This window comes from Balaenoptera musculus, chromosome 14 (assembly GCF_009873245.2).
Source record: "Balaenoptera musculus isolate JJ_BM4_2016_0621 chromosome 14, mBalMus1.pri.v3, whole genome shotgun sequence".
Classification (NCBI taxonomy): Eukaryota; Metazoa; Chordata; class Mammalia; order Artiodactyla; family Balaenopteridae; genus Balaenoptera; species Balaenoptera musculus.
The window spans coordinates 25,643,591-25,669,862 of record NC_045798.1 but is presented as its reverse complement, the minus strand read 5'-3'; the positions used below and the strand labels follow the sequence as shown (position 1 = coordinate 25,669,862).

The window sequence follows — 26,272 nt, the reverse complement described above, 5'->3', positions numbered from 1 at the left end:
TACCTTGAGGACTTTCAGAGAAGGATCCAGAAAGTGCTAAGAGTGGAGTCCAAGCTGTCAAATTAACTCCTCGGCTGGGAACCTACCCAGCGTTACCCACGGAGCTGGGTTCTCCTGTGTGCAGGGGCTGAGAGGCAGGCGAGGAGCTGTGAGCTTGGGGAGACGGCCCGCAGGGAGGGCCCCGAAACACACCCCCTCCAACAGGGCCCCGGTCCCTGGAGACTCTGAATTCCCCCAGCAAGACATCATGGTTTCAGGTTGTAGGTCTCCACGAAAACGCCTCATTTTCTGCTTTATTAACGATGTTCTCCCACACCCTGGCGGGCGCCGAGGACCAGTTCAAGCTGGCTCGCTCAGCCGACAGCTGGCCAGACGGGGCTGGTGCCCAGCGACCACAGGGCAATCCTCCAGACCCTGGAGGAGCTGACGTGCCTGCAAAGCAGGCTTCTAAATACTACGGCCTCCCCCCAACCCGTCCCACGAGGGACTCAGGGGATGCGGCTGGGCCAGGCCACAGATCCCGGCGACACACCACAGCCCACCCCAGCAGCAGATGAAGTCAGCAACTAGATGTGCCTAAAACAAACAGGACGGGGCACTGATCGCAAAGAGGCCACTCCACAGAGCCAAAAATAGCCTCACTTGTTTCAAGAGGATGCTGACCAACGAAGCACATACAACTCCATCAGCAGAGAAAGAAAAATCAATGGAGCAGAAAACCGGATCAGCCCAACAGGGACCAGGACTCTGAGAGATTCCCGACTGCCTCAACCCCACCCCCACCCCAAATCCCTCTCCTTACTCCAATCACGAACTGTGCCTGGATCTCAAAACCCAGTCCCATCACCCCTGCGCCTCACGGTATTTGTACTCAAATGTATACACGTACTATATACACAAATCCCATAGGTTTAATCTCAGTGCCAGGAGTCAGACCATGGACTAGGAGCCCAAAATGAGCATCAGTGGGCAGGGAAGACGAGGAGGCAAGAGCACACTGATGGATCAGAAAATGGAGCTAGGGTAAGATGCACAGAGGTGAGTAATGATGGGTGATGTCTCTCATCAAAACTGGGCAGATCAGAACGGGCGTGGCCCTGCTTCAGCCCTGGATAAAATCTTCACCCTGTGGATCTTCAGTGGCCCACTGAGTCAGAACTGTCCGTCACCTCACTTCCTCTTCATTCCTATTTTCACCTGCTCTGACTAGCAAGCGAACCTGACACTCCTATGGCCTGGGAGCAGCTGGCACCTCTTGGGTTCCCCAAACGTGTCATATAACTCTTCCAGGACAGGTGGCGGGGATTGCCCAAGACACGGATCAATCCCGGCTAAAAGCATCCATCCAAGCAGCAGAGATGACCCACTCTTTATACCATCCCTACTGCTCAGGTGGGGGGAATCAGAAGGCAAGGAGATGACTGCCCAGGGCATCCTGGTCCCAACCCACAGAGAGTACTCTCACAAGAAGCACAGAGCTCTAGACCCAAAGGAAGGAGCCACCGACCGTCCCACACACCACCCCTCCCACCCCAATCCCATTCCAAACACTGGGAATCTGCCTTCAGGAGGAAGGTGGGATGTAGTTTGTTCAGGCTCAGAATCATTAAGAATCCTTCCAGTCCACAACAGTATTTGAAAATCACTCCAAAAACTATCCACCTTTTCCTCCCCGCATTCCCTACTGCTCAGTGGTTTCCAGCCAGGGGCAGGTGTGCCCACCAGGGTGGTAGAGGTACCCACCTGCGTCTCCATGGAAGGTGCCGTCTTGAAGCAGCCTGCTGGACAAGCTGTCCCCATCGCTGGGCCAGATCTGCCCCGTCTTGCGGACGCCCACGATGGTGGCCTCGGACACGACCACCGGTCCCTGCCGGTGCCGCTTCTGGCACTGGGGCGTGGGGGGGCTGCTGCTGTCGAAGGATTGCTGGGAGTTCTGCGAGGGTGAGCGGCTCTTGTCCCGGAACATGCGGTAGGTGGTGGGGCTCGGGGACACGCGGCTGGACTGACCCGAGGAGAAGTCCTCCTCGCTGGACGTGAGGTTCTCGTTGGAGCTGCAGTCCGGGGTGTAGCCGCCTCCGCTGTCCTCAAAGCTCCGAGGGGAGTAGGACCTCCGGGGCCAGGTAAGGCGCTTCTCCTGCTCCGAGGTGCTCTGGCTGCGCTGGAGCGAGCCCTTGCCCTCCCCTTCCACCATCATGCCCCCGACATAGATGCTCTGGTAGGGCTGGTACTCCAGGGGCGGCCAGGGGGGCCTGCCGCCGCCATTGGCGTTGATCAGGTTGTCCTTCAGGAAGCGCGGGTTCAGCTCCACGTCCTCAAAGTCGCCGTCGAGGCCGCAGCTGCTCTCGGAGAGGCGCCCGCGGTAGGAGGGCCTGGGCGGGTCCCCAGGGCCGGGCCCAGCGCCCTGCTGGGACTTCTTGCGCTCCATCTGCATGGCCTGGCTGCCCAGGGAGCTTATGCGGTCCGACACGTCTTTGTCGTTGACCTTCACCAGGCCGCGCTCGTGGTGGAACTCGACGTTCACGTAGAAGGGTTTCTCGGCGTCCGCCGCCGCCGGCTGGACGGGGCCCTTGCGGATCCTCTCGAAATTGGAACGCAGGGCCGCCACGCTGGTGGGGGGCCCGCGGTCGTCGCGGTCCGCGGGAGCGGAGGCCCCGGGCCTGCGCGTGGCCGCGGGCCTGGCCTTGCCCGGGGAGCCCTTCCCGTCGAGCCGGGCCTCGGGCTCGTCGGCGGTCGGCGGGTCGGCGCAGTCGGCTGGCGCGGGCTGGGGGCGCGGCGCGCGGGGCTCGGCGGCGCCGTCGGGGGGCTGCGCCGCGCGCCGGAAGCCCCAGCGCTGTCGGTCGTAGCTCTTCTTCTCCTTGGCCAGCAGCGTCTGCAGGTAGATCATGCGGAAGCGCTCCTGGTTCACCTCTTGCTCCAGGCGCCGGATGGAGGCCTTGCAGCGCTCCAGCTCCTGTTCAATGTCGCCCACCGAGCGCAGCTCCATGGGCGGCGGCTCCGAGTCCGGGAACTGCGCCTTCCACGCCTCGGCGAAGCCCACCGGGTCCACCATGGCGCGGCCGGCCTCACCTGCGCCGCCCGGCTGCCGCGGGGCCCGGCTCAGCGGCGGCGCGACGGCCTCGCCAGGCGCGGCCCGGGGCGCCGGGCGGCCCCCATGCCCCCAGCGGGGCAGCGGTGGCGGCAGCTGGCGAACAATGCCCGCCCCCTCCCGGGCGGCAGGTGAGGCTGCGGCCAGGCTCCCCGCGCGCGGGGCGGGGCGAGGGGCGGGAGCGCGAGCGCGGGGGAAGGGCGCGGGGCTGCGCGCGCCGCTATTGTGTGCGGGGCTCCCGGCGCGCGCAGGGTGGGTGCTACCTCCGCTAGGCCGGGCCCACTAGCCCATGGCCGCCGCCGGCGCGCTGCTCTCCTCGGGCTCCCGCGCCCTCGCCCAGCCGCCGCCGCCTCCCCGCGCTGCGCTTGGCCCGCTCGCTCACGCCGCACTCGCGCCCGGCCCGCACTCGGTGCCGCAGGAAGGGGAGGGCCGGGGGGCGGTGGCCGCGGCGCGGCGGACCGAGCGGGAGGGCCTCTTAAAGGGGCCGCTCCCCCGCCCAGCCGTGGCCCTGCCTGCGTCCCCGCGCCTGGGAAAACCGAGGCCCGGACGGCGAGTTCTGCATTCCTGGGACAGGAACCCCTGGGTCCGCATTGCCCCCCAGCCCGGCAGCCCCTCACCGGCGTCACGGCTGAGCGCGCCCCTAGCGGACAGGTCACCCAGCGGTGCCAACGGGCCTCCAGCGCTGGGGTCCCGGGGTGGGTGAAGAAACAACATCTGCCACACGGGACTGTCACAGATAATCAATAGGAATTTCTCCCCAGGTCAATCAACACCCACGTCTCCCTTCCTGCGGTCCTGGGCCAGGTGTTTGCCTGACTCAGAACTTATCTCTGTAATCTGCCTCTGAAGGGGTCGCCAGCCTCCACTGGGACGCGCAGGGCTGGGCGGAAGACAGCATAGCCCAGGCGGGCAGCGAAACAAAATCTGTTCTCGTCCCCCAGGGAAGCCCAGAGATCTTAGACACACAGCACCCTGGAGGGAGTCCAAGGGGCGCCAAGTGAAAATACCCCAATCAGCCTGCTGGGTGAGGGGATACGGAAACAGGATTTGTCGATCAGAGAACCCGGCTTGAATCCTGACCGCCTCTGCCCCTCTGTGCCTGCTTCCTGGGCGTTGAAATGAGAACCAGGATACCTCCCCACCCCGCTCCCAGACACCCGCGGCTGTTGTCCCTGCACGGATGTGAGGGGTTGTCTTGCCTTCCCCGCAGTTCCAGTGCCACCCAGAGCGGATGCCCTGACATCTAACCTAGAGGAACGGAGCCCAGGGCCGGCCTGTTTGTGACCTTGGCAATTCCCTTCCCCTCTCTGAGCCCAAGTTTTGTCCTCATATGTCAGATGTTGTGAGCACCATGTGTAAGGCAACCAGATAGGGCAAACATAAAGCATGTGCTGTTCCTTCCATGATTGCCTTTAATGCTGGTGCCCTGGGAGACTGGCAGGAAAACCCTGGGGGCGGGACTGGCAGACACTTCCAGGCACAGCTCACTGCCGCCCCCTGCAGGCTCTCCACCCTCCTGCTGTCACCCCTCCCAGGCCCCATGTCCCCTCCCACTCCTTTGCAAGGCCAACAGGGCCCTTGTAAAGCCTGTTTTGCAGGTGAGGAAACAGGGGTTGATGCCCTGACTTTGTGGCCAGCAATGCGAGGCGGAAATCCCAGCAGTGCTCACATCCTGAGGACCTCTTCTTCAAAACGGGTATAATAAATCCTGACCTCCCAGGGCATGGCACACAGCAGCTCAGCATCAGTATTAGTTGCCTTCCTTGGATGACCTGCTCCCATCACCCAGGGAGTGGGTCCGACAGGACTAGAACCCAGGCCTCCAAAACCCCATTCCCTGGCTGTCAGCAAGGAGAATCCCAAAAGCACAAACATTTTTTCCCCCTTGCTGACAGGGTCTCTCAGTTTCCAGGGGGAATTGTGGGCTCATCAGGGACATTATCATTAAACACCTGGGAAAGAAAAGGATACTTTGGGGGGGGGGGTGGCTTCATCCATCAGTGAGGTGTCCCTTTCTCTGGTTTGCAGGCCCCAGCTCAGCCCCACCTTAAGTACTGTACACATAAGCAAGCTCATATCAGAAACTCTGACGCTGTTTGGTTTGGGTTTGCAAGCTCTGTTCTCTTGGTAGAGCAAGTGGCTTGTTGGGCACAAGGACACTGCAAGATAGTGGCTATCTCCCCATGGGACAGCTTGTTCTGGCCCCAAGGACACTCCTCCCATCCTCTGAGCCTTCCCTGAAAGCACTCCCACCCTGGGTCTCTGGTCCTTCCCCGAAGAGCTTTCTTATCATTCCTCCCTCCTGAGGAAGGGAAGAATGAGGAGGAAAGTGGGGTCCATGTATACAACACTCTGTAATCCCCCATTTGGTGTCTGTCCCCAGCTAGATCTAAACTTCTAAGAACAGAGATCTGTCTGTCTTGTTCCCCAGTGAACCCCCAGTGCTTACGACATAGTAGGTGCTCAGCCAGTGCTGGCCCCGGGTGGGAGCGCAGAGCCCAGGGAGGAAAGGGTGAGGCAGGCAGAGCCAGACCACAGCAGAGGTGTGTGGGCCTTGAGGGCGGGCATCCAGGAGGAGGCAGAGGTCAGGGGAAGGCTGGCCGGCGAGCTGGTCCTAAAGATGGGGACAGACAGGTAAAGATGGGGAGAGTTCAGAGTTCTGGGTGTGTCTGAGGAACAGCTGGGTTAGGGGGTGAGGCTGGTGTGGGCTGCAGGATGTCACATCAGGGGTTTCGCACCCGTGAAAACCATCACCACAATCACCACCACTCCCAATAGATGGGTTTTTTTTTTTCATCTAAAAACTAAAATGGAACAGGAAAGTGGGATTGTTGGTGATGTCCCCTCCTCAACTTCCTTCATTTTCTGGGATATGGTTTTGTGGCTCTATAATTCATTTCACAATCTCTCTCTCTCTCTCTCTCTCACACACACACACACACACACACACACACACACACACACACACACTCGTACCCTCAGCAGCAGCTCTAGTGGTCCTTGAACCCAGACCAACCTTCCGGCAACCCCTCCCCGAGGCTATCCGGTCCCTTTGCTGGAAGGAGCGGCTGGGACTCAATGGCCCCCTCTGCTGGAAAGAACGCAGAACTTCCGATGCCTCAGAACCCTGGGGATGGAAACAACCCCAATGTCCGTCATGGGAATATCACAGTGGAATATTATATGACCATGAAAGAAAATGCAGCACCAATACATGCTAAACATTGATGAACCTTGAAAAAATTTATGCCAAGTGAAAGAAACCAGTCATAAAGGGCCACATATTGTATGACTCCATTTACATGAAATGTCCAGAATAGACAAATCTATAGAAACAGAAAGTAGGCTGGTGGTCACCTGGGGATAGGGGATGGGAGGAATGGGGAGTGACTGCTAATGGTCTCACACAACAATAAGTGGGGACCATATTTTGCTCCTTCCCTGCCTTGTCTGTACCCTCCTCCCCACCCCTTTGGGGGCAGAGGCTAGAGGAGGGCTCCCTCCAAACGGGATATGGCCACATGACCCCCATCTGTCATCTGTCATCCGTCAGCCCCAGGGAGCTGCGGGCAAGATCAGAAAATGGGGGCGATCGATACAGCTGTTCTCTAGCCCTGCTTGTTGCTCTGTGCCGGATGGTGCCTGGCGGGGTGCCTCTTCCAGGTTACCAGCCCCGGCCCAGAGTGGGTAGCCGGGGTCTCTGAGGGACTTCCCTGGCCAAGGGCTCTGAACAAGTGAGCTGTGGGCCTTTCCTCCCAGGCCCCCTTGTCTGTAACTCCACCACCTTCTGCAGAATCAATTCTGGATGAAGCCCTGCAGTGGGGGGCATCCCGGCCGAGTGCCCAGGCTGCCATTTCCAGCTTCACAGAGAAGAAGGGGCTGGGACAAGATGAGCTGGTTCCTGAAGGCACGGCCAGTGATATGGTGCAGGCTGTGGCTTCCAGTGGCCAGAGGCCCAGAGCACCCTCAGGCCAGGGGTGCCATCCACCTGTTGGGGATCAGGGAGCAGAAGGAAGGGTCTGCAAACAGCAGCCTGGGGACAGGCCGCACTACCCTGCTCCCTCCTGGGGCGCAGGCTCAGACAGGTGGCTGTTGGCCCTGAATTCTGGGAGGCGTCTGGATGAGGGGGTGGAGCCTGGAAGGAGGCCGTGGGACAGCCACGCTCCCTGTCTGCCCGACATATGGGAGGTGACAGGGGAGGCCACAGCAGATGGCAGAGGAGCCCGGGGGCTGCTGGGAGAGTCTCATCTCAGGGCCTCTTTGGGTGACGTGCGCCCAGGGCCCCCTGCCCCCATCTCCGGGAGCCCCGAAGGCTCAGAAGATGAGGGCCCTCTCTGAGCTGTTGCTGCTTCTGAAAGCTCCCCCTCCAACACCCCACCTCTCGTCCCCACCCTGGGCCTCCTGGGTCCCCGAGTCCCCTCTGTAGTCCCCAGGCCAGGAACGCCTGTCACCCTGGCCTCTCCCAGGTTCTTACCTGTGTGAGAGTGTGAGTGGAGCAGGTCCCCTGCCCATCACCATGCTCCATTACCTACATCTCAGGTGACCTCAGGTGTCCAGCTTAGGCTGCCCGGGTCCCTCAGGAGAGCGCAGTCCCTCTGGGAGTGGCTCCCATCCCATCGTCAGGCCGAAGTGGGCATTGGGTGGATCCGAGGCCCCCTGTTCCCTCCAGAGGTCACAGCAGTGTCAGGGAAGGGGGAGGCTCCCGCTTGCCAGGAGGCCGAGACCCCCACCCTGCTCTGGGTCACTACAGAGACTGGTCCCGTGGCTGTGGGGCTGGGGAAGGACCGACTAAAATCACGGGGCTCAGGGAACAGGGTGTGATGGGGAGCGACTGATTAGCTCATTAGCTCTGCTGTGGACCCTGAGGAGGACCAGGTGTGGGACCTGGAGTGGGATTCCCACTGGGATCAGACTGCAAGCTGGCGTGGGAGGCGGAGACAGAGGAGGGACCAGGAATGCGGAGGAGAAGTGCTCAGCTGCATCCTGTCACCTGGGCTCTGTGCTCAGGCTCCTCTCCAGTCAGGTGGGGACAGGAGGTCCTGATACCCAGCCCACAGGGTCACTGGGATGAAAGGGGCTTCTTCCCCCTCCACTGAGTGCTCAGTAAATGGGGGTTCTGGCTACTCCCCCAAGAGGCTAGATGGCCCCATTCCTGGGTGGCCCCTGCTATGGGCCAGAATTCCCACCTCCAGTGGACTGGAGGCAGTGGTGGTGCCTGCATGCGACTCCTTCCCCAGGCCTGCACGGTTTTCCCTGGAATCTTCTGTGTCTGGCTCTCACCAAGCTCCTCCCAGGAACAGACCTTACGCTTGAGCCCCTACAGCCCTCACTGGCTGCTGCCTGACTTCAGGAGCCTCTGAGTGAGTAGTGGGCACATCCGCCTCTGGCCACCGAGGAGGGCCAAGCACAGCACTGTCCCCAGGAGGTTTAAGAAGAGGCATCTTGGTGAGAGTGAATGTGTCTGCCGGGAGACTCAGCGGGATTCCTGTCTCCCTACTACATCTAGGTGAGCACCTGCCGGGGGCCTTTTGTCTAGGAGATGCTGGGGAGATGAGGTCACAGGGTTGCTGCCCTGGCTCTTAGGGTCCCACAAGGTGGTGGAGGGGGGGCTGGGGGAGAAGCCCAAACATGGACACCACACCCAGAAGTAACAAGTGCTGCGGGAGCCATGCGGGCTCCAGGAAGTCCTCCCAGAGAAGGGGTGCCTGAGCTGCCGGGCACAGAAGAGGCCTGGCACCTGCAAAGACTAGTGATCACGGGGGAAGGCTGGAGCACAGGGGCCAGCAGGGTGGGCTGGGGCGGCCACTGAGGGGCCTCAAGTGCCGGGGTGAAAGAAGCGAAGGAGGGGAAGGGGCCCGGGATGGCTCTGACGCTCTCGCATGAGGCCCTGGGTCTCCGCCCCAGAAATTTAAGTGCTTGTAGAGGATGTCTTTGTGGACTCATGGTATCAGTGGAACCACAGCAAAGTGGCTCTGCCACTTCAGAAGAAACACCGAACAGTTGGGCACACACGGGGCAACAGGAGGAGAGTTTCACAAAGGGCCATTTAGAGGGGGTGGGTGCACATGAGACAGTGGTCCTGGCTCGGGGGCTAGTGACAGTAGGGTGCATTACCGCCCCCCCCGGTCCTGGGGCCTAGAGGGGTGGGGGACGGAGCCGGGGGGGTGCCAGCCCACCTGACCAGGGTCTGCCATCCTGACGCTGTCTGTGGTGTGCCCCAAACCCGGTCCTGGTGCACCCTGAGACAGCCTGCCCCTCAAAACTGGGTCTGGTGGGCCAGCCCACCGAAGGCCCAGCAAGGCCTCTGTGGGGAATCCCGAGTGTGCAAAGCTATAACTATGAGGATGGTCACTTCAGTTAAAAAAAAGCTAAAAGCTGGACACAAGCCAACTGTCCCACGGCCGGGCAGGGTGAATGGACTCTGGCCCATCTGCATGAAGGCAAACCTGCAGCTGCTAAAGGGACACGCAGGCTCGCTCTGGCAGTTCCTCGGAATGCGGCCTGCCCTGTGGGCGTGGGGAGAGGTCACTCTGGTTTAACAGCAAACAAGGCGCCGAGGTCGTGGCCGTGCTGTGTAGGAACAGGAGTCCTACCCGCTGCAGACGAGGCTTACGTCGGGGACCGCAGGGACTGTCACTGCATGCAGAGCTCTGTGCTGTCTCGTTTCACAATAAGCACATATGCCATTCCTTTAGGAGTGATTTATATAAAGAAGTATCTTCTATCTATGAAAAAGGAGAGCTAAAAGTGTGGTGAAGGGGGAATGAACAGAAGCTGCCGAGTCTCCCAGCGGCTAACCACCTGGCTGCCCGAGAAATGCTCACCATCTCCGAGAAACAGGCGGGAGCCAGACGTGCCACCTGCCTATGGCCATGGAGGGCAGGACTGGGGGGCACACACCCAGGGCTGGGGAGAGTGGGGTGGGTGGGGGCTCAGTAGCCCCTGAGGAGGAGCAACACGAGGGCATGGAGAGGGCTGGGCGCTCTGGGCGGGAGCTGGGGAGGGGAGGCCTGGGTGCTCCTGCGTGATCCGGGTTGCAGCAGACAGGGAGCCTTGACTTCAGCAAGTCCCGCTCGCCTGGACCACCGAGATGAGGAGGATTCCGAGGCCGACCCAGGAAAGTGGGGAAGAGGCCCGAGGGGATGCTGACTGTGCCCAGGGCGAGCGCTGTGGGCCTGGGGGCACGTGTCTGTGCCTGTGGTGCTGAGCCTCCCGGGGCCGGGGGGCTGTCGGGTGACTCTGTAAGTGCAACTGGCCTTCCAGATGACAGCCTCAGTGCCCCCACCAGCTGGGCAGCCACTGGGGGCCTTCCTTGGCTCCCGACCCACTAAAGAGAAGAGGCGGAGCCCTGGGGCTCAGCACGGTGGGTGTTCCGTGTCACCCTCCAGGTCACTGGAGGCACTGCCCACACGCATGCAGGCAGTGGAGGCCTCTGACGCAGGCTCAGCTAACAGCAACCTGGGCTGGAGGGCCTCTTGCTGTCCTGGGTCTCGGGTGGGTGTCCCTCCATCCCTGTAATGAGGGGAGAAGTCACCTGGCATCAACCAGGCACCTGCAGCTGATGGGGGTGGGCGTCTGAGCTGGCAGGTGGGCAGGGAGGCTGCAGGCTGGAGGTCAGAGGGATGGGGGAAGGGGCAGCCAGGAGCCAAGAGCAGAGGGCGACAAGCCAAGGGAATGGTTGAGTCTTGGGCCGGAGGGTGGTGGACGCGTTTTTCAGGCCGCAAGCCTCTCCCCAGCCTGGCCCATCACCTGCACGTACGGATGATGTCCCCGTCGCCGACCTGCGGCCGGGCACTGCTCCTCCGCTCCAGGTCCTGCAGCACCGAGTGCTCGAAGGCCAGGGCGGCCACGCGGCTGAAAAACGCCTTCACGTTCTCCCCTGTGGGCACGGGACAGCCATGACCCCGGCCACCTCTGCCCCTGCCCATGGATGCAGTGGGGGGTGGGGGAGCCAGCGGTGCGGGAGCCAGGACAGCCCCCCGCTGTGCAGAGGATGGGCTCCCCACCCTGGCCACCTGCCCTGGCCACTCCTGAAAATCTCTGAGCCTTGGTTTCCCGGCATCTAATCTTCCAATCAATTGCTACTGAGCACCCGTGGGCCAGGCACCGAGCCGTGTGGGCCTGCTTTCCTGTAACCTTTGAGCACCTCTCCAGTGGGCAGCCATGAGGATTAGAGCCACTGGCCCCCATGTGGGGCCTTTGTGCCTCCTCTGCCAGGAGGACAAGACCACCCATCTGGGCACAGGGCCGGGCCCAGCCCCCGACACGCATGCTGCCCTTGTGCAGTTAACAACCTATACCACCGCACAGGGCAGTCCTTCTTGGCCCATAGGGAGCTCTCAGGGAACATGCTGTTACTCCAATAAGAGGGTGGGTTCTCACAGCCTCAGGGACACCGTCAGGAAGGAGCAGAGGGAACTGGACATGGGGGCTGCCACCTTTTTGTGTTGGGCTGGAGGTGGTACTTCCACTCGCACTCCTGCTGCCTCACCCAACCCCTGGGCAGGTGTCCACGGCGGCCCCTCGCCCGGGGTAAGGACTCCCAGGTGTAATTCCCGAGTCCCCACAGCCTTGGGGCCTACTGTGCCCCAGGCACTGAAAGTTATTTCATTTCATCCCCCCAACAACCTGTTTTCAAAATCTGTTCCTTGCTTCTCTGCATTTTCTCATTTTTCCTCAGTGAATCATATGGCTTTTATCATTTAAAACACTTTTTTCCATTAAAAATAAAATGAGATTGACAGCAACACCCCACTTCCCAGATGAGGATGATGAGGCTCAGAGGCCTTGGGGGCCGGGGTAAGCAGTGCCCGTGGGCGAGGGCAGCTCAGGGCCCGGAGACCCAGCGAGGCTGGGGCAGACTGGGTGGGGTTTGGGGGAGGGCTGGGGGGCCATGAGGGATGTTTGAGTGCCTTCTATGATGACACCTGGGGAAGGGAGGGACAGTCGGTCACTGGCCCCTCCCACCTGTACCAGGTCAGGGGCAGGAGGATGGTGTGGTTACAGGTGAGGATGCGTTCCAACCCCAGCCCCACCACTGCCTCCCTGAGACTCTGGACGTGACCTCACAGGGACGGGATGGATGTGCCCCACAGCGGCCGCGGGGGTCTCACTAGAGAACACAGGTGTGCCACTCCTCCCATCCAGGGCAGGGCCCCCCACCCCCGATCACCATGGCAGCAGCCCTGCGCCCACTCACCGGTCTTGGCTGACACGGACCAGTACTCGGCCTGCATCTCGTTGGCCAGGCGCACGGCCTCCGCCTCCGCCTGCTTGCACGCGGCCCCTGACTGGGAGAAGCGGCCCTGCTGACCCAGCTCCCCGGGCCTCGGCACCTGCCCAGAGGTGAGCCCGGCGGTCCCAGGCGAGTCTGAGCACCAGCGTCCCTCCCTGATGGGACGAGCCCCGAGCACCGGGAACCGAGTGCCCCTGCTTTCAGACTCCCGCTTGCAAGTTCCCACCTAGGCACATCCGAGTCACCCTCTGCTCCGTAAGCCCAGGCTGAAGGGGCCGCGTTTCCCGAGGCCGCCCCTGGCCCTGACCCGCTCCGCTCACCAGAAGGTCCTTCTTGGTCCCCACGAGGAACAGGAAGCAGGCGCCTGGTTCATTCTCCCTCAGCGCGTCCTCCAGCCACTGCCTGGAACATGGGGGACAGGCAGAGACGGCACCCCCCCCCCAGGGGCCGAGGAAGCCGGGATGGGGTGCAGCCCGGGTCCTCCCAGGGCCGGGGGTTGCATGGAGGGGAGCTTGACCCGAGCTGGCCTCGGGGGCCTCGGGTGGGTGGGGACGCAGGAGCACTGTAGGGGGAGATGAAGGTCCCATCCTGGCCACGGCTCTACCCTCGCCCTGGGTGAGTCCTGCACTGTCACCAACTGGAGTGACCACCCTGGCCTCCCTCACAGGGCTGGAGATGCGGCTGTGAACCCCCAAACAAAAGCAAGGTGAAGGGGCTCTGGTCCATCAGCTGATGAACCCTGGCTCTTTTTTTTTTTAATTAAAAAAAGTTTTTTTTTTTTTGGCCGTGCTGTGCGGCTTTCAGGATCTTAGTTCCCTGACCAGGGATCGAACCTGCACCATGGCGGTGAAAGCATGGAGTCCTAACCATTAGGCTACCAGGGAATTCCCAACCCCCGGCTCTTGCCCAGATCTCTGCCTGAGACAGCAAGTGCCCAGTTGTGTCCCCAGAGACAGGGCCCAGGCGAGGTGAATATGCCAGGCCCCTCGCCACAAATTAGTAAGGCTTTCAAGATGACAACAGCAGAGTACTGAAGCCAGCGTGCGCCATTCTTCACTGGCCACAGGCCCAGCTGGCCCTGCCTTCTGCTGTAGCTGCAGATCTTGAAGGATAAAAAGGCAGCCAACAGTCATCGGCCCGTGGGTGGCAGGTGCTGACCAGCGAGCTTGGTCACCTGTACCCACTGTCAGGGGCCCAGCTCATGGCCCAGGTTTAGGGAGCCCTCCAGGCAGCTTTCTGGGCCCAAGGGTCCCACGGGGGCTGCAGAGCCCCAGACTTGCCTGGTGTGTTCCAGGGTCTGCATGTCAGTGAGGTCAAAGGCCGTGATGATCACTGCATGGGGTGGAGGGGGGAGCCAGGAGCCGGTCAGTGACGGGGGAGGCAAACACGGCGTGACAAGGGGGCTCCCGCGGAAAGATGGGGATGACGGAGGCTGGGAGGGAGACACCCAATGCCGCCCTGGGGACCCAGCCCCCCACTCTGATCCACACCCAGCGGCCCAGCCACAGGGGGCTCCAGGGAGGCAAGGTGAGCCCCTGTGTTCAAATCTCCCCTCTGCCTCTTACGGCTGAGGGAGTGCGGGTGAGGCCTTGACGCTGAGAGCCTCAGCCTTCATCTGTGACATGGTGAGGACCACAGCTACCTCTAGCTCTCAGGGTAGCTCTGAAGACTAAGCTGGAGCAGCTGTTTTAAAGCTCTTGGTCCAGGGCCTGACGTGGGGCAGACTTACCCCCACTGGCAGCTATGGTCGTGCGGGCGATTAGCAACGACCAGCTTCAGGGGAACAATATCTGAGGAGCAGGGTGGGCAGGAAATTGGGAGATGCAGCCCCCTCCCCCCAGCTCCTCTCAACACTGCCCTGTCTGGTCCCCTGTGTCCTGGGTGGCCCCATGTGGAGAGCATTCCAGAGGGCCTGCTCTCTTCTGGCCCCAGGGGTGTGAGCAGGGCTGGACGTGGGCCTCCCTCTGCACCTTGGCTGAAGGCTGCAGGAGGCCTACCCACGCGCCCTGCCCTGGCAGAGGGGCTGAGAAGTGAAGGAGGAAGCTGATGGTGGTGGTGACCGTGGCCAGGCTGCTGTCTGCAGGGCTGTGCCAGGCGCCTCACGCCTTATTCCCAGGGGGTGTCATCCCCCCGAGAAGAGAGGCCACAGCAGACGTGGCAGAGCTGTTATTCCAATCCACAGCCAAGGTGCTCGTGGTTTCCTGTTTTTGCTTTTTTCAAACCTTAGTGAAAATGTGACTTTTAACACCAGTGTTGAGTGGACCTAACTGTACCTCATCATCTGAGTCCGGTTTGGATGCCTCGGACCGCTTGCTCTTACCTCTCACTGAAACCCTTTCTCTCTTCTTCCTGGTCAGAGGAGGGGGCTTATGCTGCCACTGCCTGCCGACCGGGAGGCCTGCCCAGGGCTGGGGCGCCCTCAACAACAAGGATGTGGTGGGCGAGGAGCCCCGCTGGCCCCCACCTGGGGGCCCACCCCCACTCCTCCCCTCCAGCCAAGCCCCACGCCCCTGCTCCTGAGTTGACTCTGGTCTTCTTTCTGGGGTCTCTGCACAAGCACTCCCCGCTCTGAGCATCTTTCTGAGCTGAAACTGGGGCTGAGACTTTCAGGTAGCACCCACCACCATGGATCCCTAAAGCGCGTGGCTGCCGAGGCTGGCCTGGGCCTGGCTGGAAGACAAGGACCGGCCCCGTGTTTCCTCAGTGGCTCTCAGAGGACAGATTTGGTGCCTGCACGGAAGACCTGGGCTTCTCGCTGTGCGCCCGGCAGGGAATTCATGGGGAGCCCCTGCTGCACATGGTTGAGGCCCCACTGTTGCCGTGACCCGGCTGCTCACCCTGGGCACCCCGGTAGTAGGCAGACGCGATGCACTTGAACTTCTCCTGTCCTGCTGTGTCCCAGCTGTGCCGTGACCGAGAGGGAGGGGGAGAGAGAGAGAGGGAGAGAGAGAGAAAAAGGGAAAGGGAGAGGTGGCAGGCTAAGTCATTGATCACAGTGGCTGCAGCCAGCAGGCTTGTGGGGCCCTGGGCCGGAGACCCACGCGCCCGCACCAGCTGCATGGGTGTCACGAAGTGCCTGCTGCCAGCCAGCCAGCCCCACCCCCAACTCCTTATGATTCCTTCCTTGGGCGCCCATGGGGAACCCCCTCTCTGGATGCACTGTGCTCATAGGGGAGGGGCACGGCCTTAGCAGTTCCACTGCCCAGATGAATGGAGCTGTAGCTCAGTCCCTTCCGACTGTGCCATAAAAAAGAGAATGTGCTCCCTGATGTGGCTGCTCTCAAGATGTGAAAGTCCACCTGTAGAGGCGACCCCGGGAATGGGACTGGGGCTCTGCCACTTGCTCATGTGTGACTGGGGTGTGGCTCCACCTTCCCCATGGCAGTGGAGGGGACGCTCAGCTCCCTGGGTGGGGTGCGTTGTCTAACAAGGACATGGTTTGCTTCTCTGATCAGTTAGCTCTGGCTCTCTGGAGGAGCTGAGCCCTGGCTCCATGGGAAAAAATGCAACAATTGATTAATGATGTCTGCCATGGGCACAGTAAAGATAGAGGAAGTTACCTGCTGAGATCTACTTGCCCTGGTTTAGAACAAGGCTGGAGGTCAAAATGCAGGGCTGAGTCTGAAAATCCACCCTTTTTAAAAATCAGCACATCAAACTTTAAGTTTTCTCAGTAAACTAACAAGTAGACAAGCCATGAACAAGACACCAATAATCTGAAATTTTTCCAAGTGATCCAGCATAATGCAGAACTGTTTGGCTCTTTCATTAATTCATTCACATTTCCACTTCTGAAGAATACTCTGGGTGGGAGCTGGGAGGGTGGCCTGGCGGTGGGGCCAGTTGGTTGGCTGGCAATGGCCTCAGTGTAGGACAAGGAGAGGCCGAGCAGGGAGAGCCCCCTGCTTCCTCCTGGGCCCTCTAATTAGACACAGCTGCCCCCAGCAGCTTGTGCTGCTTCACTCTCCTGCCTCCTCATCCCCTCGGTCCTGCAGCCCTGTGTCTTCACAGCCTCTTCTGCTCTGGTCTGACCCTGTACACCCCCTTGGGCGAGATTTGGTGGTACCATCTGCTCCAGGACTGCACTGGGGCTGGTCTCAGAGGAGCGGGCACTGTCTCGAAACATTAGGAGCTGAAGTCCACAAGGGGGCGAGCTCCACCGCGATCACCGCGATCACCGCGATCCCAGGCCCAGCCCGGGGCATGGAGGCCTGAGGAGTGAATCCAGGGAGCAGGGGTGAGCACCAGGGACAGCGCAGGAGGAGGGGACCAGACGGAGGCCCAGGGAATGCCAGCAGGGGCAGCCACGCAGGAGAGGGCCGGGCTGGAGACCAGCAGGTGCCGGAGGAGAGTGGCTCTGGTGGGAAAGCATGAGGCTGGGGGGACCCTGGGCTATTCTGAGGGAAACTAGAGGGGAGGGGCCGAAGCGGGGGGTGGGGGGTGTGTGTGTCCCTGAGGGGCCAAGGCGTGGGGTCTGGCAGGGAGGAGACAGACACAGACAGAGGGAGAGAGACGGAGGAGCGTCAGGCCCCAGTAAGGCTGTGGACCGTGTGGCCTCCGCTAGAGCCCAGCACGCAGGGAACGGTTTTGGCCCCGTTTTCCAGGTGGGAACAGAGGCTGGAGGGCTGAAGTGACTTGCCGGAGGCCGTGCTGCTGGCCTGGCAAGTAGGATCACAGAGGGCCCGCGGGGAGAACCAGGGGGGGCTGGGGGCGGGGGCGGGCACATCAGGCTGCAGGGACTGGGGCAGCAGAGAGCCCAGCTTCACAAAACTGCCCGGGGCTTCCTGCCCGCTCGCCGAGGCCTTCCCCGGGGTCTCCCCGGCGTCTCCGCGAAGCCCTCCACAACCATATGATGGGAAACGCGCGAGGCACGGTGACTTACATCTGGAGGCTGAAGGGGATCCCGGCGACCTCAAAGCGCTCCATCTCAAAGTCCACCCCGATGGTGGCCTTGTAGTCACGGTCGAAAACATTCTTGCAGAACCTGTGGGGGCCGAGGAAGCCATCAGAGGCCGCGTGTGGAGGTTTCACTCCTGACAGTGAAAGTCCGCCCTCAGGGAAGACCAGGCGGTGACGGCTATGGAGACGGGCCACAGAGACAGGCCATGGGCGACGGAGCTGCCAGCGGGAACTCCGTGGGGAGAGAGGCTGCAGCAGCAGGAGACCAACAAGTGGATCAAGGCAGTGAAAAGTATCGCGTCTGCTGGCAGGGAGGGCAGGGATGGGAGCCTGTGGCCCCGGGGATGGTGTGGCCAACGCCAGGCTCCTAGGATGCCGCACTCCCCGCGGACCCACCATCTCCCGGATTTCTTGCACCCCCTCCCAGCAGCCACATGGTCTCCACTACGACATGTGACGGAGCCTCCCGGGCCAGTGGCGCACCTGTGGATGAGGCTGGTCTTGCCCACGTAGAGGTCGCCGACCACAACCACCTTGGAGAGTTTGAGCCTGTGAGGAGTACGGCGCGGTGCTCTCAGGCACGGTCACGAGAGCATCTTCACGCACACGGGCCCCTCCTTCCCTGCGTTCCCCACTCGTGATGGGGACAGGTCACCTGTGACACACTCTGGGATGTTTGTCCCCCTCGCTGGCCCTCAGAGGGGAGGGCAGGAGGACCTGCATTTGTTCTGGGGACTCTGTACCCCTGACCCCACTGGGTCCACGTCCCTGCCGTGAGAATCACAAATGGGCACCATGGGAGGCTGAGTCTTGGGCTGAGGGAGCAGCGGGAAGAGCCCCAGGTGGGGCTGTGTCCAAGTTGGGCCACCTGCTCCAGAACTAGCTGCTGCCTGGGAGCAGAGTAGACACTGCCCCTCCCTCGAAGATGTGGCCAGGTGAGCTGCACCAAGTCACCAGGTGACACAGAGGTGCCCTCTTGCTGTCTGCAGGTGGAGGAGGCTGGTGGTTTGGGCGTGACCTGCAGTCCCAGGAATGCTGATGTGCAAGTGCAGGACACACACAGAGGGAGGGGTGGCTGCTCTAGGTGAGCAGGGTCCCCCCTCCCCAGGGAGCCTGAGAACCTTAGAGCCATGGCCCAGGCGTGCAGACCTGAGTCCACGACATGCCCCCAGCCTGCCTGGCCCTGGAACGCCCTCCAGGGTGATGGTGGTGTCCTGGCAGGCACACATTCCCAGGCCCTGTACCCCTGCCTGCGTCCCCTACCTCGGCGCTGCATCTGCACTGCTAGTTCTGTGTGTGTGTGTGTGTGTGTGTGTATGTGTGCGCGCGTCTGGTGTTTTGTTTTGTTTTGTTTTTGGCCACACCCGCGAGGCTTGCGGGATCTTAGTTCCCTGACCAGGGATCGAACCCAGGCCCCGGCAGTGAAAGCACCGAGTCCTAACCACTGGACAGCCAGGGAATTCCCTGCGCCGCTAGTTCTGGAGCAGGTGGCCCTGACTCTGCTTCTCAGGAGGAGTAAAGGTGCTGCCGCAGGGCCGCTGGGTTCCCCTGTGCCCCAGTTTCCTGGCCTCCCAGCACTGAGTGTGGGGAAGGGTTGGGAGCTCCTTGGTGGGAAGCCCCTGGTGTGGAACCAGCACCCCCCCCGCACCTGCCGCCATGCTCAGCCCGTGACCATGGCCACCTCGGCCATCCTGGCCTCACTGTCCCCATGTGACTTTTGAGCTCAGCCTTCTCCCTGAGCAGACCATGAGCCCCTCAGGATGCAGGGCGGAAGCAGGACCCCGCACCTGTTTGCTAAGAAGGTGTGACCATGGCAGGACACCTGTGCCGCAGTGCCAGGCGCCCTGAGGCAGGGACGGGGTGCATACGTGCCTCTCCTTCCTGCGTGTGGCCTGGCGAGGAACCCAGCGCGGAGTTCAGGAGCATGGTGCGGGGGGCACCCGCTCCGCCTGGGCGAGGGGGCAGGTGTGGTGGGGACTCAGAGGAGACCCCGGGGACCCAACACTAAGTCTGAGGCCTGAAGGGCAGGAAATGCTTCTGGAGGGAACAGCCATGCTCAGACCTCGGTGTCGGCCTCACCGAGGGGGGAGCTGTTCCTGCAGCAGGTGTGGCAGGTAAAGCCGGATAAATGACTGATGCTCCTCAGGCCTGTACGGGGTGGCGGCGCCCGCGTGGTCTGTGTACGAGGCTCACATGTGCATCCACACACTCACACGTGCGCTCGGTCCTCCCCACCCTCCCCTGGCCAAGCCGGCACTCACCCGACGGTCCCCGTATTCCTGTGCTGGCAGGCAGCGCTGACCTGCCCGTGGAAGTGCTCCCGGAGCTGCAGGCAGGCGGCGGGCGTGTACCACTGGAAACAAGACAGACAGACAAAGAGACAGACAGGTGGGCACATCACCCTGCAAAGCTCGCCAAGCGGGCAGCAGGTGTGACTTACTTCCCAGAGCTCCCTCCTTCCTGAGCCTCTGTCACATCTGTCCTCTACCTTGTCAGCGACTCCTAAGACTCCAGGGTCTTGTGAGCCCCGAGGAGGAGCAGTGGGACCAGGACACACCAGGGAGCCCAGGCGGGGATCCAGAGAGCTGTGTCCCGCTGGGGACAGCTGTGCCCTTGCTGTGGGTGTATCAACCCTCTGCCCGCTCTGGGCCTCTTCCAGTGAGAGGAGGGGTGGGCTGTAAGGGCCCTTTTAGCGCCAAGATCCTCCTACACCTTCTATGGATCTCTGATGCCATTTTTGTTTTAAAAATATGTATATCTGTGCATGGAAAATGTCCTGGAAGGCACTTTCACCTTCCACATTTTTCAGAAGGCAGAACCGGGTAGTGGTCTAAGAGCAGGGCCCCTGTGTCCACCCTCAGCTGCTGTGTGACCCTGGGTAGTTGCCTCATGTCTCTGAATTTCAATTTCTGCATCTGGAAAACCTCAGGGACTTGGGGGCATAAAACGAGGTTATATTTGTGAAGCCACCAGCACAGAGCTGGTCTGGCACATACATACTAAGTGCTCAGCAAAGACGCCATGACACTTATCGAATGCAGGTTTGTTCTATAATTAGAAAAAATGATATTAAACAAATGAAAGGTGACCATTACGTTTTGTGGTCAGATTGGCTAAGGCTAAGTGTGGTGCATGGCCAGCATGTGGGAGCAGGCCATGCTGGAGATGGCTGCTGTGCTCTGCTGTGGTCCCTGGGCCACCCCTCTGTCCTTCAGGGCCCCTGTGGCTCTGCCCTGGTCCACCTGCCCTCTCGGCTCTGTGTGACCAAGGCAGCAGGGACGGTGAAGGAGCTCGGTCAAGGGTGAGGGTGGGACCTCACAGAGCCCATGTCCTCATCTGTAAGGTGGGGACACCCCTCACGGCACCTCTTGGTCTGCTCACTGGAGGAGCAAGTGGGCAGTGCAAACGAGCACTCAGCCCAGGGCCCCCGGCCATGCGAAGATGTGTGGCCACCTCTCGGGAAAGCTGGCTGCTTTTCCGTCCACTTCCGTGTCAGTGTCAAGCTCAGAGCCGGCCAAGACACGGCGGTCAGTAGAGGGGTCCCAGCACTTGGGACAGATTGGAGAAGTGTGCTAGGGAAGGCTGGCAGGAAGTGCACAGAGGGAAACCGAGGCACATGGGGTGAAGGAAGGACTGGCCCCACCTGACCACGAATTGCTCGGGTCTGAAGTGCTGTGGCCCTGGAGTGTGGGATGAACTTGGCCACAGGCAGTTGGGGGAGAATCTCACCTTCTGTGGAAGCAGGGATGCCCTAGCCTGCCTCCCAAGGTGGGGAAACGTCAGAGCTCTGGAGTCGGCCACTGTCGGGTCAAGTCTGGGCTCCCCCACACCCAGCTGTGTGACCTCAGGCAGTCCTCCCTACCTCTCTGAGCCTCATCCCACTTTGTAATTGGGGTCCTTCATCCCATGAGACCTGGACTGTTTTGTGCCGATCACGCTTCCCTTCCTTTGGCTTTTTAACCCCAGTCCCCATCATCCCCAGTCACCACTGTCAAGTTCAGAAGAGAAGCAGCTGCCTGGGCCTCTGATGAGATGGAAAGTCCTGGGGGCACTGTCCACGGGTCTAAGGCACCGAGGCTTTCTCTGTGCATGTTGGAGACAGAACTCGGGGTTGGGGGGAAGGCAGGAGAGGGGGAAGAGGAATGACTGCGGACCCCAAATACCCAGAGCCTACCCTCCTTCCCCCACCGGCCTGGGCACAGATTTCAAGACTTAAAAGAGAGGATTTCTCCCCCCACACACAGCGCCAACCACTGATGGCAGGATCTTAAGCATCCTTCCAGATACCCTGCACGTAGAAGCAAACACGTGCATTTCTTTTCTCCTGCTCCTTTTCTCACACGTGGTGCTCAACAACTTACTTTGGCTCTCATTGTGCATCAGCCCCTGAGAGGTGCTCATGCCTCCCAGAGTCTGTGTCAAGAAGCAGCATTCTGCTGTCTAAGTGGCCCCCTCTCGAGGACATTATGTTGTGTCTGACCTTCTACTTTACAAATTGCTGCAGTGCCTGGCCCTGAGCGGCTGGAGCAGAGGGTAGGCAGGAGCATCTGCGGTGCTGGGAGACATTATCCCGCTGCCCCCTTGGGAGGCTGTGCGGATTTGCATCCCCTGCTGTGATTAATAATGGATTTTAATACAGATGGAAGAGAGCTGTGAGTTTCCAGCAAGGACAGAAAGCAGAATGGTAAGGGGTGAGAACTTTGGATTTGGTGTCAGGAAACTGGAGTGCTGTTTGATAATGTCATAATTAAAATGAGAAAAACAGTGACCACACTTGGGCAAGGGAGCGCCCTTTTACCATGAGCCAGACACCCAATGTGAGAGGAATTATTCTTCTGTACCAGCGGCTCTGAGAGGTTGAGTAACTTGCCCGCGGTCACACAGCTTAATGACATGCAGGATTCACACTCAGGACAGTCTGACTGCAAAGTCTGTGCCCTTAACATCCATGCCACCCTGCCTCCTGGTGTCACCTTTCACTTGCTGGCCCACCTTGGGCAAGTCAACGCCAAGCTTCTCAAGAAGTCTGCTTGCTGAGTCCCTGGGGTCTGTCAGTGAGGGACTGACCTCCCCGATTCACCTGCTTTGTTTCCAGTGGTGAGTGAGGTGGGGAAAGCCAGATGAGGGCATGGTGTCCGGAGAGCAGTGCACATATCAAGGGCTGGCCTAACGCCTCCCTACCTTAGGGAAGCTGGTGATGACGCGGTCCTGGCTCACAGTGGGCCCCAAAGGCATCACAGAGGACCTCATCCTTCCAGGGAGTCCTGTGGCCCCAACAGGGGGAAGAGAGTTAGGGAGCTGCGCAAATCCCTGGGGACTCCCCCAAAGTTGATGCCTAACGTTGCAGTAGCTTTGAAAACAGGTCCAACCCTCCTTCTCTGTCAGGAATGTCAGGATGCCAGGGGTCATCTCTCCAATCTGCAGGCAGTGTGTGTTGGGGCACGGGGGCGGGTACCAGGCCTGCCACCCCGCCTGGGAGTCGAGGAGACCTGAGTCTCCTGCCCGATGTCCACCAGGAGTGGCCCCTCCCTGAGCTCAGCTCTGGGCTGAGTGAGGGAGCACAGTCACCAGGCTGTGCACACAGCCCGGGCAGAGGAAGTAGAGGGGGGAGGGGTCCCCTGCTCCTGCCCCTTAAGGGATGAAGACTCTGGGTATGCAGGGCCCTCAGGGTTCAGCCCACAGGCCTTTCCCAGAACCACCCCAGCCGGCACCGGGCCCCTCCCGCCTATTCCACAGCCCCGGCTCCTTCTCCCTCCCGCCCCCTCCCCACTGGGTGGCCTTGACCGAGAGAGGCCTGTGGTCCTCCGCATCGGACCGTCTCTCCCCAGACCAGCACTGGGGGCCCGGGGTGTGCGGTCAGGAAACGAGGAGGCCCGGGGCCCAGGCCGCTTTCAGGTTATGCAGTGGGAGGTGGGCGGGGGATCACGCGGGCGGGAGAGGGTGAGTCCGAAGGGGCGGCTGACTCACCTGCGGCGGCTGCAGAGGCTCCTGACGCTGCCTAGTCCGGAGGGTCCAGTGGCCGCGATCACCATGGCAACGAGCACCACGCGGGACAGGCTGGCGTCTGACGAATCCGGGACGTCGGGGATGGGGCTCACAGCCAAAAGTGTTCCGCCAGCGCCTTGCGCCGCGATCACCATAGCAACTAGAGCCTCGCGGGAGACTCCGGGACGCGGACCGAGCGCCGGTGATCACCATGGCAACAAGGGCGGGGCCTGGTGGGCGGGGCCAGGGCGGGGCCAGGGCGGCCAGGGGCGGGCCTGGGCGGGGCTGACCGTGGAGAGACTTGCGCACCTGGCCTCCCTGATGTCACCATGGCTGGGAAGGGGTGGTGGTTCAAACGTGGAGGGAATTATGTGAAGTGTTTAAGTACTTATTTTCATAATATAGCAAATGTGATCTTCTTCTTGTTATGTAAATATTTCGTGTTTTTCTTGTTATCTGGTAGGGAGGGATCTCCAAGATCCCTTGACTTCTTTCCGTCACATCCCGTGTCTGATCTATCAGTAAATCCTGTAGGTTCTACCCTGAAAATTTGTCCATTATCTTCTCTCTCCCTCCTACTTCCTCTGATCTCACCATGGTCCCAACCATCATCATCTTCTCTCCCCTTAACTGGTCTCCCTGCTTCCACCCTTGCTTCTATCCTATCCCCAGTTCAGCAGCCCCCAGGGATCCCTTGTTAAAACACAGATCAGATCATGTCAGTCCTCAGCTCCAAACCCTCCAGTGCCTCCTCACCGCTCTTAGATGAATAAAGTCTTTACAATAGCCCAGGAGGCCCCATGTGATTTGCCCCATTTATTCTCTTAGCGCATCTCCTACTGTTTCCCACTCCCCACCCCCTCCCCCACCCACACATGCTCCACTGGCCTCCTTGCTGTTCCTCCAACACGCCAGGCACCAGGGTGCTTGCATCAGCTGTCTCCTAGGCCTGGAAGGCTCTGTCCCCAGATAGCCACATTGCTCAGATGTCACCTCTAGATGAGGCATCCTATTTACAACTGCCGCATCCTTCCAACCCCTTATTCTGCTCTATTTCTCCCAGGGACTTAGTATTTTCTAACACATTATATAACTTGCTGTTTATGTTGATTGTCTGTCTTCCTCCACTGAGCGCAATGAGAGCAGGGGTTCTTGTGTATAGTCCACCCGATTTATTGCATCAGCCAAACAGTGCCTGCACATAAGCAGGCATGGAGTGAATGTTAAATGAGTGAACAAATATTGCATTTACAAAAAGAAGGTGAACACTGTTTGAAGTATGCTACCATTACATTAAAAGGTAAATGAATCGTATTTACTCTTATAAATTTAGTTTATCAGTGGAAAGATTCCAGTGGTTGCCATAGATAAGGACGATCTGTTGGCTGGGGACCAAGGAGGGAGGGAGACAATATACTTTCATACTTTTTGGATTTTCTTCTATGTGCATATATCACCTATTCGGTAAATAATTCAAATGAAAATAAACATTTTGGAACAGAGAGAATACAATAATATTCCCCGTCTCGGCCCTTCTGGGTTAGCCCTGATGTATTTCGGTGTGCTTCGTACCTTTCCCACAGACACCTCCTCCTCTCTGCAATCATGGCATAAGAAAAGGCTCTTGCTGTAGCATTGGCATTTGATCGCCCTGCAGTGACAAGGAATGGACACGCCTTCCATTTCCTGACCTTCATCTGCATAGTTCTGAACCTAATGATGCCTGAATATCATATGCCTTGGCTTCTAGAGCTCACGCTACAACATTAATTTCCATAATTAATGGCTGTTTAAAGGCTGACCTGAGTCACTGAGTTTCTGTGAGCTAGTTTCTGTTTGCAGAGAGAGGCACGTGGGGCTAGATGGCTTCCAGAGGCATTTGTGAGACGGTAACCACAGAAATGAGATGGTAGCTTTGGAGAGGAGGACCGTGTACGGGACAAGGGAAGGGGATGCAGACACTGATAATGTTCTAATGGTGAATTCACAGGTGCTTATTATATTTTTATGTCTCACAAATTAACATATATGCTACATAGAATGTTATGTGTGTGTTTGCAAAAATATAAAAAGGAGATTGAAAAACAGAAAATTGAAGGACGATTTTACAAAAAGACTCTCTGTAACCAAATCCTGAGAGATCTGGGATTCCCAGCTTTGAGAATCTACTTGATTCAGCTCCCTGATTTCACAGGCAAGGAAAAGAAGGCTCACACATTCCAAAGGATTTGCTTCGTGAGTTAGAACTAGATTTGGAACCCAGATTTCCTAAATCCCAGCCCAATGCTCTCCACACCACCTTCGTAAAAGCTAGGATGCTCTAGGTTAGACAGACCCTTCACAACTTGGTCCTTTGAAGGACAGCAGTAGGGGCAGACATCCACATCACAAAATGGGGTCCATGGCACACAGATCGAAGTCAGTTACCTTCGTTTCAGAGTTAAATGTGCTGGAGGCCGAAGCTTGGTGTCTTTGTTAGTGAGTTTCACTGCTAAGGGCTGAGGTGTCAGGGTGAGCTTCCCTGAGTTGCTCAACTTCCTCCTCAGTTTACTCTGGTATAAAATGGACCTGACTATGTACTTCAAGGGTTTGTTGTGAGGATCACACAAGATGGTGAAAGTGCTTTGATTATGAAGCTTGACTCAAATCCATTAACCATTCACTCCTTCTACACTTACTGAAAGGCCTCCTGGTATATTCCTGGCACTGGGGAGGCAAGGAACCTGGACCGAAGTGGCCTCCACCCTCAGGGAAGTCTGTTGGGGGAAACAGACAAGCAGGTAGAGAATAAGAAGAGGGAAGTGTGCCAGTGGGGTAATTAAGCTATAGGATCACTCGCTAATTTGGAGTTGGGGAGAAGGTCGGCTTCCTGGTGGAAGAGTACACCAAGTTGTGTCCTGAAGAACAAAGAAGTGGATAGTGTTACAAGCAGCCCAGCTGCAGGAAAGAGTTAGCCATTTGGGGGATTAAGAAATAATCCAGCATGTGTGGAGGAGGCCATCACCCAGGGCCTTGAGCAGTAGGCTAGGAGTCTGGGCTCTGTCCTGAGACCAGTGGGGAGCCCTGGG

The 26,272-nt window shown here is 59.4% G+C and overlaps 2 protein-coding genes across 8 annotated transcripts in view; both read right to left on the bottom strand.

Moving 5' to 3' along the window:
- BCR (BCR activator of RhoGEF and GTPase) overlaps nucleotides 1–3,366 on the bottom strand; it is a 101,343-nt gene extending 97,977 nt beyond the window's left edge. For 4 of the 6 annotated variants that reach the window (XR_005022634.1, XM_036875040.1, XM_036875041.1 and 1 more), the window contains exon 1: nucleotides 1,744–3,049. Coding sequence is in view for 5 of the 6 variants with exons in the window: in XM_036875040.1 (XP_036730935.1) it covers nucleotides 1,744–3,049 (1,306 nt within the window). In the remaining variant the exon portion in view is untranslated. Of the gene's footprint in view, nucleotides 1–1,743 lie in introns of all 6 variants that reach the window. The other 2 variants (XM_036875042.1, XM_036875043.1) reach the window with 2 other exon arrangements.
- Nucleotides 3,367–9,827: 6,461 nt separating this feature from the next.
- On the bottom strand, nucleotides 9,828–23,304 carry RAB36 (RAB36, member RAS oncogene family). Of its 2 annotated transcripts, XM_036874208.1 has the most exons (11): nucleotides 23,187–23,304; nucleotides 22,401–22,483; nucleotides 19,481–19,572; nucleotides 17,703–17,768; nucleotides 17,203–17,304; nucleotides 15,158–15,222; nucleotides 13,601–13,652; nucleotides 12,641–12,722; nucleotides 12,285–12,375; nucleotides 10,845–10,964; nucleotides 9,828–10,597 (listed from the first exon to the last, which is right to left on the bottom strand). In XM_036874208.1, exons 2-11 carry the CDS (start codon nucleotides 22,467–22,469, stop codon nucleotides 10,533–10,535), a joined length of 804 nt encoding a protein of 267 aa, XP_036730103.1. In that variant the 5' UTR covers nucleotides 22,470–22,483; nucleotides 23,187–23,304; the 3' UTR covers nucleotides 9,828–10,532. The 2 variants fall into 2 exon arrangements, with proteins under 2 accessions (XP_036730103.1, XP_036730104.1); XM_036874209.1 differs by lacking the exon at nucleotides 17,703–17,768.
- Nucleotides 23,305–26,272: the final 2,968 nt, after the last annotated feature.